The 16,115-nt window shown below is 37.6% G+C and overlaps 1 protein-coding gene across 1 annotated transcript in view; it reads right to left on the reverse strand.

Annotated features, from left to right (window-relative positions):
- Window positions 1-16,115, reverse strand: part of SETD3 (SET domain containing 3, actin N3(tau)-histidine methyltransferase) — a 62,467-nt gene that overhangs the window by 34,215 nt on the left and 12,137 nt on the right. The window contains exons 2-3 of the mRNA XM_068398715.1: window positions 3,414-3,523; window positions 1,680-1,772 (exon numbers count right to left, since the gene is read on the reverse strand). Coding sequence (XP_068254816.1) covers window positions 1,680-1,772; window positions 3,414-3,516 — 196 coding nt within the window. The 5' untranslated portion in view covers window positions 3,517-3,523. The remainder of the gene's footprint in view (window positions 1-1,679; window positions 1,773-3,413; window positions 3,524-16,115) is intronic.

Here is a 16,115-nt window from a genome sequence, read left to right on the forward strand (position 1 = left end):
TCTATAATCAAGATCATTTTAGTTCATGTTCTGCAACCCAGTGTTCTATTAAAGAAAAGCACAAAGTATGACACTTTAGGCAATATATATCTATTTGTACATCTTAGAGTTCCCCAAAGCAATTTACACTTCCTTTGCTAATTGTTTAAGCTAGAAAACTGTGCAGTATAAATTACTATGTTCCATTAAAAATTAGTTTTGAAAGACATCATACTTTTCGTACTCACTATGTATGTGAAAATGTTAACATTAAAAGCCATTTGTATGTCAACAGTGCTGTGGTTAGTAGAATTTGATCTTTCAAGGTGAAAACATATGCTCTATTAACATAATACTGTTATACTACTTCTACCACTTCTGCCGGCAGCCATTTTCCCCATGAATGTTTCGATCTTTCTGGCACAGAAGAAAGATACAATGAACAGCCTAACCCTAACACTAACTCTGTTCTTGTTAACCTGAATTATGTTTTACCATAACACACGTATTTCTTCATAAAAACCATATGTACCATACCGTACATTTATAGGAGTCATAGGACAGCAAAACAATGAATCAAGTTCACCTCTACAGAGCTACAGGATGCAGTCACTCAAACAGTATCATTTTTTTCTTCCATAATGCCATCTGCCAATAACTGATGTTCAAAGGTTTAAAAGTCCTTTCATGAAGTACAATTCTTATGCATTAGTCCAAATTATTAAAAACAGGTACAAAAAGGACATTTCTAGCCTCTAAGGAGTCTTCTGCTTTTTCAAGCACGTACATGAACCACTCAAGCTCCATTTTAAACGCAGTCTAGCTTTTTTACCGTCACCGTATAAATATCAGAAGAAAGAAGTGTTATTTCTCTGCCACTAAAATACAAGTCATAAAAAAAGGTTAATTTTACTAAAATTACACAAAAAGCATTTTTTAGAGCATACCTCCAAATAAAGACAAAGCTAATATGAAAATAAAGTATCAACAACAGTGAGTTGTTGCAGAAGAAAACTGTTCTAATCTGAAAAATAAGCATACCTTAGACTTAGGAAACTTAGCAATAAAACTCCATATTAACTGTGGTACCATAATTAAAATGAAGAAATGCTTATGTGCTTGATTTATACCAGATCGATTTATTAGCTGATGTATTTGTTTTGTGCATTTATATATTTTTATTTTGTCTTAATTTAATGTCATGATGTTGAACTGCAGAAATTGTTTCCACATCCAGTAAAGTGTTCAGGTTAAAATAAAATAGTTATAAAATTAAATTCAAAATGTTCAGATTTACAGAGGCAAGGGGCAGACTATGCAATCAGGAATCAAAAAGGCCTATTATTCTCAAAGTATTTTTACTTCTAGTCATTCAGATTGTCATCTCATCACAATCTCAAGCTCTTTTTTCTACTTATCAAACAGAATTATCACAGGATCACCTGTCTGTGATATTCACTCAGAATTGTAAGTATTAAAATGGTTAATGCCAGTGATCATGCCCACCAGAACATTTCAGAAACACCTGCAAGTTTAAAAAGCAATTGTATGTCAGACAATTAAGATCTTTATCCCAAAATAATAGCATTGCATAATATTTATATAACAACAACAAAACTATTCCTTTCAGCTGTCAACAGACAATTCTTTTGGTAAATAACACTCTGAGCCACCCTTATCTTATACTCTTTCACATTTACCTTTTTGCTTTTTGCGAATTTTCTCAACAAGTGAACGAATCTGGACATATTCTTCCCATTCCTTACCAGGACCTGGGGTAGGACTGCTGCATTCTGGAAATAAAAACGCCAAATGAAAACGTTTTCTTTAATGAAGTGTGTACATGTATATTTTAACATCAGAGAAAAGGTCATGGTTTCACAGCAACTTTAACTGAACCTTAGTACTACTTGTCCTTCAAACGTGTTTACATGATAAACACTATAATCTCCATTTTTATAAACATCCCACTCTTTGACATGTAGTTAATCGATACTTTTAAAATTTTCACAGTATAACTTGCCTCAAGTTATTTTTTTTTTTTTAATATTCTTTCAGATTTAAGAAATATCAAACATGCAAAAAAAGCTCCGAAGACATAAAGGTAAACAACCAGACCATTAAGTAGATAGTCTCTCAGATAAGACAAACAAAAAAAGTCTCAGTTTTCAATAATCCAAGCAAAACACTCTGTTTACATTAGCCTGCTTGCCATCACTCTTGCTGTAATGAAAGCAGATAACAACAGCACAGACCTTCCCTTTAAGTAATTGAGAAATTTGCTGGTACGTACATTTGACCTGCCTAATCAATACTGTTTTCCCTCGATGCATGCGTACAGGAAGGACAAGCAAAGGAACACTTAGCCAAGCTTTAGCTTTAGATTATATCCACAGTGTCTCTGACAATATTCTAAATGCCAGCGTGTGGATTTCTTGATCTAAGCCGCATAAATCCAAGTGGACAGCTGAAGATTACCTTGCTCAACCGATTTGAAAAATCTTTGTGTTGAATAAAATATGGAAGCTTGACAAAAACAACAGCTGATACTTGTCTTTGCTTAGAAAATTAGATCTATGTTTTATTTTTGGTAGCAAAGCAGAGGCCAATTGTAGCAGAAGCATCAAACTTCTCTGCCAACTCCTTGTCTCTTCTTTGTGAGCAATGCTAAAGAAAAATTCTAAATTTTTCTAAGGCAACATTTAGATGTGTCCAGGATATGAAAACGTGGACTTGTGTTTCAACAAGAAGTGTAGCTCAGCACAGTTACTAATGATAGTAGGAAGAGTGAACAGTATTTTAGCATCATCATATGAAATTATGCTCCGCTTTTCACATTTACTAGAAATAATGGATGAGTTCCAAGTTCCTCAACAAGTAAAACAACCTTTGGTCTATACACAAGAACTAAGCGCTGCAAACAGTTTCCAAACAGCAACAACAACAAAAAAATTTATTTAAGCAACAAGAATATCAGTGCAGTTGAACTGAGTTGTACTGCTGCTTTCCACAGCTAATTTCTCTACTCTGATATCAGTTTAAAATACTGTTCAAATGATAAACAGAAACAGTGCAATTCTTGCAGTTTACAAGAAAAACATTTTTGACAAAGCTTCAATGTCAAGTTATCTAGAGTAGTTGTTTTTTTTTTAATCTAATCTCACCCAGTATTTATGCTTGTGTCGAGATGTAAAGCCAAAAGCTGCCAGAAATATGGTATGTCCAGTACATACACATTTAAGTAAGCCGATAATGGTACAGACTAACAGGGATAGATACTTTGATATACATTCTATACCATCTTAAGCAGTCTGTAATAACAAGCTTGGCCACTTATAGGAAATGAATAGAATTCACTAGCTTCAACAATAGGACGTTTCTGAGTGGTCTGCACACCATCCCCTTTCCCAGAGAGGCATAAAAATGAAACTTACTTTGCAATAACTCACTAATTAGATTCAACATTTCCTTTGGAGATACTGTCGCTGCGGCTCCTGTACCTGACTTCTGAGTTTTCACTCGGCTCTTCTTCCCCATCTTTCAACTAAAACAGAGTAAGAAGCACACTGTCACCAATTACCAAGAAACAAAATACAATAATGATGAATGGACAAGAAGATCTTCTCTTATTAGTCACTTAAAAAAAAAAGGATGAGGAGTTGTTTCTGGCACATATATATGTGCAAGTATTATTTGCATCGCCTAAACGTAAGACAATCATACAGTGCAATCTGAAGCAATATTTCATGTAGTTCCACATTAATTACCTCAGGGTAATCAGAAACTAGAAAACTTAGAGAAAAAAAAAAATCCTTCAGCTCACTTGCAAATTCATTAGTTGTGAACAAATATTATGGATACCAAAGTATTCATGCTATATAAAACCAGGTTATTTTACCTCATCAACTGCACTGCGGACATCAGCTCAATTAGTATTTGTGACTGCACTAAAATAGTAACTCAAAATGAGTAGAAAATTAAGTATTCATTTTCAAAATAAAAATCAAAATATCATATGTATATCTTTGCAGCAGCTTCTTGTGGTTCAAGAGAACTAGTAAAGGAAAACTTATTTTCAGTTACCACAATAAATGGAACATCATCCCAGGCTGGTTTTCCAACATTCAAAGCCCCTCGTTCTCATGGAGGACTTAAATCACACAACATCTAATGGAAGGGCAACGTAGCAGGGTGTGAAATATCCAGGGAATTTCTCACATGCACTGGAAACAATCTTTGATGCTAGCACTGAACAGGCTTCTAGGGAAGGGCTTGCACAGGATCCGGTACCCATGAATAAGGAAGAACTGCTCATGCATATTACAGCCAACAGCAGCCTTGGATCCAGTAATTGTGAATGGTAGTGTAAGATCTTGAGTAAAGAAAGGAAGGAAAGAAGCAGACTAGAGACTCTGGACTCACAACAGTAGAGTTGGGCTTGCTCAGGGAATGGTAAGCAGAATGCCCTGGGCAGCTACAACGGAGCCCATGACAGCCAGTCATCTTCCTGAACTCTCTTCTCAAAGAACAAAACCAAGCCTTCCCAACATGCAAGAAAATCAGCAGGCACAGGAGGTGGCCAGCTGACTGTACATGGGAATCCTCACTGACTGAGCTCAAACGGAACACATATGTAAAGTGGAAGGGGGGACAGGCAACCAGAGGAGAATATAGATGCACTGTCTGGGCAAGCAGAGACTGAATTAGGGAGGCCAAAGCTTGTCTGGAGTTGATATTGAATAAGGATGTGAAAGGCAAGAAGAAACACTTATACAGGTACACCATCAGCAAAAGACAGATTGGGGAAAGTGTAATTCAGCTGCTAAATCGGGAAGCAACCTAGTGATGAAAGGTACAGAAAAAGTTGAGGTACCCACACCTTGGGCATAACCTTTACCAGCAAGGTCTGCTATCAGGCTTCCCAGGTTTCTGCATCTAGTAGCAAAGCTTGAGAGAGAGAAGCTATCAAGTTAAAAGACTGTTTAGGTAAGCTGGACCCTCACAAGTATGTAGGACAAGATAGGAAACATCCAAGGTACTGAGAAAGCTAGCTGATGTCACTAGAAGGCTTCTGGCTATCATCTTTGAAAAGTCATGGTGGTTGCCTATGACAGGAAAGAGGTAACTTAAATAAACAAAGCCCAAGAGAAAAGGAAGGTGGTGGCAAGAGAGGATAGAGGATCCAGGGAACTACATAGTAGTCAGTCTCACTTCATTTGCTGCACAAAATATAGAGTGAGTCCTAAAGGGAAGCTATGTCCAGGCATGATGGACATGAATGTGACTGGGTTCAGACAACGGACTTCTAAAGGCAAACCGCGTACAATCAACCTGACTGCCTTCTGAAGAAATAAGTGTCTCTGAGGACCAGGGAGAATCAGTGGTTGCCAGTTGCTTTGACTTAAGCAAGGCTTTTTAACGCTATCTTCCATAGCATCCTAGTTGTCAGAGGATGCACTGACCAAATAGGTGGCCAACAAGGTGGACAAAAAATTCCTTGGACCATGAGTTTCAAAGAGGTGTAGTCAATAATTTTAAGTCTAACTGCCAACTAGTTAGATGCAATATTCCTCAGCAGTCAATACTGGGCAACACCTTCATCAGGTTTAGATGCTAGGACAGAAAGCATCCTCAGCAAATTTAAATAATATAAAACGGGGAAAGCAGTCAACATGTTGGAGGGCAGGGCCACCATTCAGAGGGACCTCAAAAAACTGGAGGTAGTGGCCAACAGGAACTTTATAAAGTTAAACAAAGACAAATGTAAAGTGTTTTGCATTTGGGAAGGATAAAACCCTGTACAGCATTACAGCTGCAGACTACACAGGTAGCAGCTCTGCAGAAAAGGACTTGGAGACTCTAGCAGACAGCAAGTTGAACATAAGCCAGCAGTGCACCCTTAAAGTGTTGAAAACTAACCATAGTCTGAGCTGCATAAGCAAGAACATAAACAGCAGGTCAAGGGAAGTAATTCTTCCCCTCTACTTGGCTCTGCTGAGGCCACATAAGAGTACTGCACAGTTCTGGGCCATGCAGCACAGGAGGTACCAGCAAACTGAAGCACGCCCAGAGGAAGGCTATTAAAATAGCAAAAGGGCTGACACATGAGATGAAAGACACTATGAGGGAGTTGGGTTTGTTCAGTCTGGAGGAGAAAAGGAGCCCACTTCTGCCTTCACCTATGTAACAGGGAGCTATAGGAAGTGTGGAGGCAATTCTTCTCAGGCAAGCACACCAAAAGGTCAACAGGAAACAGTCACATAATGCTGCAAGGGAAATTCCAAATAGATACTAGGAACCTCCTCACCATGAGGGTGGTTGAGCAGTGGAACAGGCTGGAGATTCAACAGCATCTCCAATCAACCTTGCAGAATTTAAAAATTTGACTCAGCAAGGCCCTAAGCAACCTGATTTAACTTTGAAGTTAAAGCAGAAAATTGAGCCTCTCAGTCTCCAGAGGTCCCTTCCCATCTACATTTTTCTATGATTCTACATGTTACTGCAATTGATGTTTTCACCTCTATATGGGCAGCCTACATAGTCTATATAGTATACAATATCTTCCTGTACAGTACAGAATATTCTATGTCCAGTTACTTCACAGTGAGAGGGGAGTCAGACACATTCAGGAAACTGGACATCTGAAAGATTTCAGCTGCCTGTGTCATCAAGATCATCTCACCCATAGCAGCTTTAAGTTATCACACACAGCACAGTAAAATCCATAAAAATGCTAAAAATCACTGTACAGAAGTAGTACTTCGGATTCCAGGTGTTCTGAGCACTCTGTATATGTAGAAGGGATCCTTTTATCCTTGGTCAGTGTAGCTAGCTTACCCAAAATGAAATGTTTCCTCCCACACTCTATCAAAGAGTTTTGTTCTTTGGCAGCTGGTATTAATACTGGAATGTATTGACCAGCAGCTGAAAAGCTGCTCCTCCACACTCACCAAGGCTGAAACAATTGCAATCCACATCTTAAGTAACTGTATAGGGCAAATCTTTTAAATACAAGTGCTATACATTAAAAAACTTCTAGTGGGAAAGGTACGTAATCTGGCTGCTTTCATTTTCTGTTAAGATTAGAATGAACAAGAAACTGCCAAGCCCAAGGCTTATTTTAAACACTAACTTTGAATGATCAGGAAGCACATGAAGGTTAACAGTGTTAACTTATTAACTCAAAATTAAAGGAGCTCAAAACTGACTGAAAAGACAACATCACATAACAAAGAAAAATATCTAAGGCAGAACTATACAGTGTTTTCAAAAAGGAAAGCAAACAAACCAAATTCCTTCATCTTCTGACACTAAACACAGTGCAAGGAACAAGACTATCCCCGAGTACATGGAGACTGAAGTCCCGGGGCATACGCTCCCCCCCTCCTAGATTGTAGTTTTCTCTAGCAGATATCAGAGGTTCAACAACCCATCTGTGATGCTTAATTTTTTCAGTCCCCCTTGAGTTGCATAACTTGGTTTCCCAATACAGCTTCTACCACAAAAAGCCCTCATATGCAGGCTAGTAAGGAGAGTTCCCACAGATTCAATGTAATCCCACTGGCTGGTCACAACCCTTTAAGTTTGTAAATTAACACTGAACATCCTCTTGAAAGACACTGCTCTACCATAAGCAATTACATTTGACAAGAGATTTGATAACATTTTTCAGCTCATATGAAGCAGGGAGTAATGCTTATTCTGAGGTCTATGTTGAATTTATAATAGTGCAAATTGGAAATAGGATCGATATAAATGGCCAAGCTGCCATAATATAGTGTAAGACAAAGCCACAGAAGTACAATACCAACCAAAAAAGAACTTAGAAAAGTTTATTTTCATGGTCTTTCCATTACACACTTCCCCCCCCCCCCCCCCCTTCTTTTTTCCTAGTAATGCTCTCATACTTGTAAAAAGATAAACAGAGCTTTCGGCACAGGAGGCCACCTTCACAAAGACTTTATTTGCACATCACCTATTCACTTCAGTGTTCCCCTCTCCCATATGCCATTCTGTTACATTTATTTTAGACCCTTCTGCTCTTAAGAGAAATCAAGTCAGATGGGTCTAACAGATCCAACAGCAGGTTTGGGGACAGAGTCCAAAATCTTCAGGGCAAGAACAATGCAGTTCTGTGTTGATTCGTACAAATGGTTTTCTACATTCCCTCTAAGCACAATCCGCTGCATCTTCAGAATCATCAGAAAATTAAAGCACTTACACAGTGTATTCCATGTTACAAGTTATAAATTATGATGACATATAGTTTATATCAATCAAGATGCTCATAAATATTAAGAAAAATAAGTTGAACAACAAATTATTTTGAAGGATTTTGGTTTCTTATTTCTAAGAACAAAGTATGTTTATTGACCAATAAATTGAGGAAAAGCAGTCTAAGTAAATGTTCTGTATACACAACTACCAAAGCACTGTGGGCTTTTTTTTTTTTCTTTTAAGTTGTGTTTAGAGGAAGAATCTGCTTGGAATATAAACATTCATTGGTAGATTTTATGAGAAGAAAAAACCCAAAGACAACTGTATGCTTATTATACATGGAAATATATCATAGGAGAAAACAAGTTTGGTGAACACAACTCATTAGATGGCACTGTAACCAAAAATGCATTTTTTCAGTAGGATGCTACCAGTATACGAACATGAAATAAGCTCTGTAAGTATCTTCGCTCTCTCCTTTGATGCATGTATCTTGTCTAAACTATTGCCTCTTCGTCATCAGAATTTCTATAGAGAAAATATTCTGCATGCATCATTAAATCAGCGAGTCTATCTCACACAAAAAAGCAAAACGAGCAGACTGAAACTTGAGATATCTTGCTATAGAAGTATTTCCTTCTAAGGAATTATCTATCTTAATCAAAACCGTACTTTTTTATTAAATTCCCAATCAGAAAAATAGGTCTCCACTTCCTACATTACTTATGTCCATTCACTGCTCAGTTACATGAAACTGATATAACTATTTAAAATCAAATGCGTCTGAGATGCATTGTTTAGTAAAAGCTGTAATTTGAAAGGAATTGCTGCTATACACTGTTGTCCAGAAAACATATTCCAAATACCAAATTAGCGGAGCAGCCTCGTATAAAAAAAAATGACATAATATATTTTATATAATATATAAAAAAAGATTATGAAACTTTTTTCAAAATTTCTGAAAATTAACACACAACATATAAGCCGATTTCACACTTGATAAAAAACAGTTTAGTTGAGCAATGCTCTCTGCCATATTTAACCAGCAAATGATGAGTTACACTGATATCATGAGACCAAATATGCAGAAAGTAAGTGTGGTTCCTTTGTGAAACTACTTTTTGTAATTAAAATTACATTCATAAAATTACAGTTCATGAAACGGATTTTAGAGTTAGATTTCAATTCTACTGAAATCCCTGAAATTCCAAAAAGATCTGTAACTTCAGAAAAAACAGTATTTTTTAATTTGAAATAAAATTTCAGATATGAAGCATTTTTTTTCGCAAGTGACTGAAACTATTGTTTAGCAAGAACTAAAGTATGAGCCTGCTTCTTAACATAGCAATGAAAGGACAGGCTGTTTGCCAGTACATGCATGACAACAAAAGCAGCAATATAAAATATAGCTGCATGATATGTAGAGAAAAACAAACAAAAAATCCTTCAGGACTGAGATAAACTGCAGACTTCATAAATATCTGAAGAAGCATCAATACACATTTCAGTGGAAAAGTGGTTTGGGCTTTTCTGGTTGTCTTCTGGTGAATATTTTTTAAGTACTATGCCATGTTTCCTTTCAAGTGAACATTGTTGAAAATTCCCGAAAGCATTCTGCAAAGAGAGAGTACACTGACAGCAGTGATGAATAAGCCTGGTAACACACAACACAGCCACATTTCCAAATATAGTGCATCAGCTGGCTTGGCAAAAAGAATCATGCCAAAACTGGCAGTGAGGGGTGTAAATGATCCATCTCCCTCCCCAATACTGCTATCAAAGAGCAGTTGTGTTGTGTCAGACTTTGAACCTGTTTCCACATCACACAAAAATAATATTTTAATGAGCTGTAAAATATTCCCTCCCTTGACTTACAGCTTTACAAAGTGAACATGTTCACCTAACAGCTTTAGAAGGTAACCACGAGAAGCCCGTATAAAAACCCAAAAGTACTAAAGAATTGCCACCAAGTGTGTGTGTTTCCTTTTTTTTTTCTTTCTTTTTTTTTTTTCAAAAAAAACATGACTGTTTAAACATTTTATTTAAGAAAGCTAATACTTATGGTATTAGAGAACTTGACGACGTCACAGGACTGCATTTCCTTATGGAAGCAATGCCATGCTTGGATGATAAAATATGGATCTTCCCAGACAATACTTCAAAAAAAAAAAAACAAAACCCAAAGAATCTGTTTAATCATTAACAAAATCCCCCAGCTTTTCACATTCACATGACCACCAGGAAGTTCATCGCAGCACTATGCAGAGCTGCAGTTAAGTCTGACAGAGAAAAAAAAGGTCTATCATAAGGCACTATAAAGGTACCTACCTCTCACTCATTGGGTAAAAATACAAGCTTGCAACCTTTGTTAGAAAACTGTGAATATAATAATTGTGCTAAGCAAGCACTGTATTAATTTTTAAGTATTTAACTGTGTTAGTTTTAAAGAATTTATCCTACATGATGCAGTATACATGAAGTCTGATTTTCTCTGGAAGTGCATCTCCCTTTTTTATACGCACCTTTTCCAACGGTCCCAGAATCGCTGCAGTGCTCTCAGTTACCCTCCTCCTCTCTTCCACGACTCCACATTGCTTTCTTTCAGTTCCCTCCCCACATGACCTTACTAGCCAGGCAGTATCTTCTTTTGCTGGTTTCAATATAACTGTGCATATTGGGCAAAAACATCAGCATGCATGCTGACTGACTAACAAACAGGCCAAGCAGACAAACTATTCTCAACACAGCTTTTCCTCTAGCAAGCGGACCCGCTTATGTTTGAGTTCTCCCACTATGTAAAATTTGATTAAAAACACCCAACAAGTTGATGGGTGAAGCAGGAAGAACTGTCCTGCAGACAGAACTGACATGCTCCTATAAGCCTCATTTGCTTCAGCTATGACTTTTTACAGAGTAGTAAACCAGCTACGCAAAAATTTGCTGAGCTTTTACAATAACAACCAAGTTAGGAATTCCCACAGCAAGAGTTATCCCTTCAAGTTTAACTTTGCTTCAAGGATTCAGTATATTTCCAATGCAGTATCTTAACATTGTATCTTCTTTAATTCAGATCATGGTAGATGCTGATTACATTATGTTCTCATTACATAATAGTTCCCACCCCACGCATCTTCTTGGCATATACTGGCACAGAAGGTGAGGGGTGCAGATCTAGAATCCGTATTAGAAGGACAGATAGGGGTCGACAAGGGCAGACAAGGAGAAGACAAGGGAATTCTCAAGCCATGCAAAGAGCATGGAGAGGTGAGTATAGTAGGTGGTTGTAGGATATGTTCCTTGGCTGTATCGAGAGGGAGGACAGATGAGTAGGTTGCACACAAACCAGGCTTGCAATTTTTTTTCTAGTTTGACTTCCTTAGACTAAGTCATTTTCCCCTCTACTTCAGAGAGGCAAGTATATCATCATCTTGTATCAACATATGTTGAGCAGCCAGGGTCTTAAGGGACAAGCTTAATGCTTACAGGCAATTGACAGGAGTTCTCCAACCTGTATGTAGGAGAACATAATTTTACACTTGATATGACCAGGTTTACAGGGAATGTGATCCTTTGCTTCCACTGATCAAGTTTTTTTTTCTCCTAACTTGAATCTTATGACTGTGGGTAAAAAGATAAATACATTTTATAGCAAATAGAAAGTATGAAATCAAGAAGTGTAAGAACAGTGTGGGTAGAGGAAGAGATCTGTGATCTTGAAGAAGAATTCAGTTTATACATTTACAATGAACACTATGTTTGCTTGTGAACACCACCTACATCATGTCACTTAGAAACCACATTAACATTCTCATCACTCCTAAAGTATTAATCTAGATGTTCCCACTAAACAAATGAATTAGTTACTGATTCAAACCCCTTCCCCCCAGATCTCAATCTCTCACCTTCTCTTTACTTCACCCCTTCTCTTCTTGCTATTACTTCTCGTCTCCCACCACTGCCCTTTCCTTTTTCTTCCATTTCTTCATTTCCTCTAAGAGCTTGCCCCAAAAGCTCTATCACACAGAATCACAGAATCAACCAGGTTGGAAGAGACCTCAGGGATCATCGAGTCCAACCGCTGCCCCTACACCACCCTGTCAACTAGACCATGGCACTAAGTGCTATGTCCAGTCTTTTCTTAAACACATCCAGAGATGGTGACTCCACCACCTCCCTGGGCAGCCCATTCCAATGTCTAATAACCCTTTCTGTAAAGAAATTCTTCCTGATGTCCAACCTGAACCTCCCCTGGCGAAGCTATGAAATACAATGTCATTGCAGTGCATTGTGTTTGTGTACCTTCCTTCTCCAGCATGTTTCTGTTCTTCAATTTAAGTTGTAAGCTCTTTTGGAAGTGTGACCTCCTGTCTTACAACAAGCACTTTTAACAAGGCAGCCTTTTTTTAAACAGGATCTGAAGTATTGCCATAACACTGATAACAATGCTGACAAAAATAACCTACAGAAAACACTAATAAGTTCAATGACAGAAAAGCCCATGCGGTTTTAACTTAGGATTGTATTCCACTTAAAATACAATGTAAATTCATGTTTCCCAAGAGTTCCCTTAGCCATAACCTACACTATTTCCTTCTTTAAGAGCTAGGTTTGACATGCTTGCTCCCTGTGGCAAAATGCTGTACTCTGAATTAGTCCAATGCACAGCCCAACTAATACAGAGTCCCTAGGTTCTCCTGTTCTCCCAAAACACAACTTGCACCCCTCAAATGCAGTTCCTTCCTGGTAGTTACGAAACTATAAACTCTCTCCTAGACAAAATATAACATAATGGCTGCCACGTTTACATTTTTTTTTTCCATCTGATCATCAAGTCAAGAATGCAGATTCAAGATCCCCAGATTCAAGAGCCCATAAAGTCACAGGGCTTCTTCCTCAGTCGTCTTGATTAAAAAGACTTACCACATCCCCACTTAGTATCTTCCTGTCTCTATAAAGTAATAGCACTTAGCAGCATCCACCATCTCCTGGAGGAATAGGGAGAACAGGAGTTGCTTTGCTCTGTTTCTTTTTGAAGTCTACAGTTTTCACCCTCATCTTAGTCGTCTTTATTTCTCTTCTCCCCCTACCCTGTCTTTTACCAGAGGAAAAGTAAAATGATAGCAACCAAGAGCAGGTACTTAAGAGAGCTACAGGAAAAGCACAACAGATTTTTCGCCAGTATGTTCACCCAGTGTCTTGAGGTCCAAGCTGCAATGTAGTAAACTTCCCTTCTTCATGAGGTTGTGAAATTACCCAGGTCAGCTTCTCCTACTTCACAAAGAGTTTCAGCTTTATTTTCCTTTCAAAGATCTGATTTAGCCACATGACCCATTTGTAATGGGACTCCACACATTTCTGCTCTCAGGTAAAGCAAATTAAATAGGTTATCCCTGTCACTTCTTAACAGTCTTCCTGAGATAAGCTCTCTGCAAGCCTCACAGTTTTTGATTCAGATATTCCTCCCCACACCTTTTATCTTCTTTCACAATCAGCTAGCAGGTGGATTTTATCCCATTCAAGAAGTAGGTACCTTTTACCTCTGTCTCCTCTCTCTGGGCTACCTGCTTCTCCCAAACATCTATTTTCTTCAAGAAATCTACCAAGCCAGTGGCTGGAAGCTTCACTGTTCCTTAAAGCAGACACAGAATCATATCAAAAATACAATAATCTAAAGTTAACTGATTAAGAATAAATTCTTAAACACCAAATGAGCAAAAACAACCAGGAAAAAAAACCTACCAATAGTGAAAATGTGTCTCAAGCTTTCACTAATGAAAAGAATTTACTGGCAAAAAAAAAAAATAAAAAATTAGAGCTATGTGCCTATATTCTTAATGCTTCCAAATGACTGCTTTATTTCTCTTCCTACAGTACGGGTTTGAGCACAGCTACAAGTATATGCGTTTGTCACCACAGTTAACATCAACTAAGTACATCAAAAAACATTGTGAGATAACATTTTTGCTTTTGTACTTACACATAAAAATCCAGTTTATGCATCTGTTTTCCAACAAGATTCTACTTTTGCTTAATTCTACAGCTCATCTGTTTACTAAGGCATAAGACAGTCGCATGATTGACTTGTGTTTCAATAAACCCAGATGTAAAATACATTTTGATTGTTTGTGAGAACACTGCTTACATGTTTTATGCTGGAAGAGCTGTTTGCTATGACTGTGTAATCCCAAAAGCAACCCCCTCAACATATACAGGAAACATTAAAAAGGTTTGGCCCACAAAAGGAATGAGACTAGTTGTTGTCAAGAGCTACCCTCCCAATGGTCACATAAGAAAATTTCCCCAAACTATAAAACCATAAATACAGAAATGTTAATACTGCTCCAAATCTTTATTAGCCAGTACATCATAGCTGTGCAAGACTTATGGTTAGAGAGTTACTTTGGTTTTACCTATTATCCTGTACACATATATCAGGAAATAACATACTATACAATGCTTAATTTCAAATGTTCATAGGCTAAGACATGAACTAGTAACTACATGCTACCTTTGCCTGTACTTAAACTGATTTGTAAAGATCCAAAAATTCCATAAATTTCCAAAATAGCTCCTGTGATGGCTTAACACAACCTGTTCTACCGCCTATTGCAATGTGCCAACACTGCGTCATTTCAGAGAGTGCTAGCATGCTCACAGTAAACTTACTTCACAGGGTAAATACAGGATAGTCACTAAAACTACTTTATGTAAACCTTAATATCAACAATGACTCATGCGATCAAGAACTAGGACCTTCTATTATCATTTCCACTATTTTGCTTAGAGACGGACTATGTAACAACAGTAAGAAAATCAGTCATTGCTGATGACTACGAAGGCATGAGTAACAGTTAAAATTCAGCAATAATATGTTAACAGAGGTGCAACAGAACATTACATTGCAGCAAAGTGAACAACTAAGAGCAGAAGGTCAGTCCCCATTCAGGACAGCTGATGTGCTCTGAAATTTTGACCGAGCCTTGGATGCAATTAAAACTTTAGGATGATGGTATCTAAGCACACATCATTTCAATGGGAATTGGTTTTTTAACCCAAGATGTACATTTCACATGGGTCAGCCCTCACTGCAACTGTTTCTTAGTCTCTAAGAATCATAATAATTTTAACCATAAAAAAAAAAAAAAGAGGCAGAACCTCTTTAAAGGGGTGGAAAAACTTCTAACAAGAAGTTAACCCATTCCTCCACCTGTTACTGAAAAAAAAAAAAGGTGTGTATGTGTAACATCAGATACATATTTTGTACGTAAATTCTCTCGGATGCACAGAAAAGACTGGATGCATATTGGATATATATCACTATATATTACTGCATCTGCTTCACTTAACAGCTAGAGCAGAAGAAACTGAGCCTGGCTGAACAGCAAAAAAAATTTCTTGGGTATCACTGCATAGATTTTTTTTAAGTCCTTTTTTAATTGCATTATAGTCAATGGCATAAATAATACAAAACTAGGCAATAACATATATTCCAATTAACTGGACTGTCTCCAAGGAAGAGATTTAAAGCTGAAGATACTTAATGCCAAGGACTACTGTTTAATTGCAACAATAATTCCAGCTAAGTGGAATGCCCTCAAGCAACCTAGTAGCAATTGGGACCATGATTATTTCTATGCACTGAAAAATTCTCCTATCAGTTCTGTTTATTTTTTACCTTAACACCTTTGCCTTCCCTCTGTTTTCTACACATACTGCACCTCCAGTATGATTTACTATTGCCTGCCAGGGTGCTCCTTTCCAATCAGATAATTATGTAGGGCCATTGTACTGACAACCCACATCTCCAGTCGTGGCATAGGCAGCACATCCACAGTTTCTGAGCCCTTCTAATGTAATTAATCCACATGTCAAAGTTTCTCCTCCAAGCAGCTAGGGGATACAGATGTAACCGTACATCA

The sequence above is a fragment of the Nyctibius grandis genome, chromosome 4, assembly GCF_013368605.1.
Source record: "Nyctibius grandis isolate bNycGra1 chromosome 4, bNycGra1.pri, whole genome shotgun sequence".
Taxonomy (NCBI): Eukaryota; Metazoa; Chordata; class Aves; order Nyctibiiformes; family Nyctibiidae; genus Nyctibius; species Nyctibius grandis.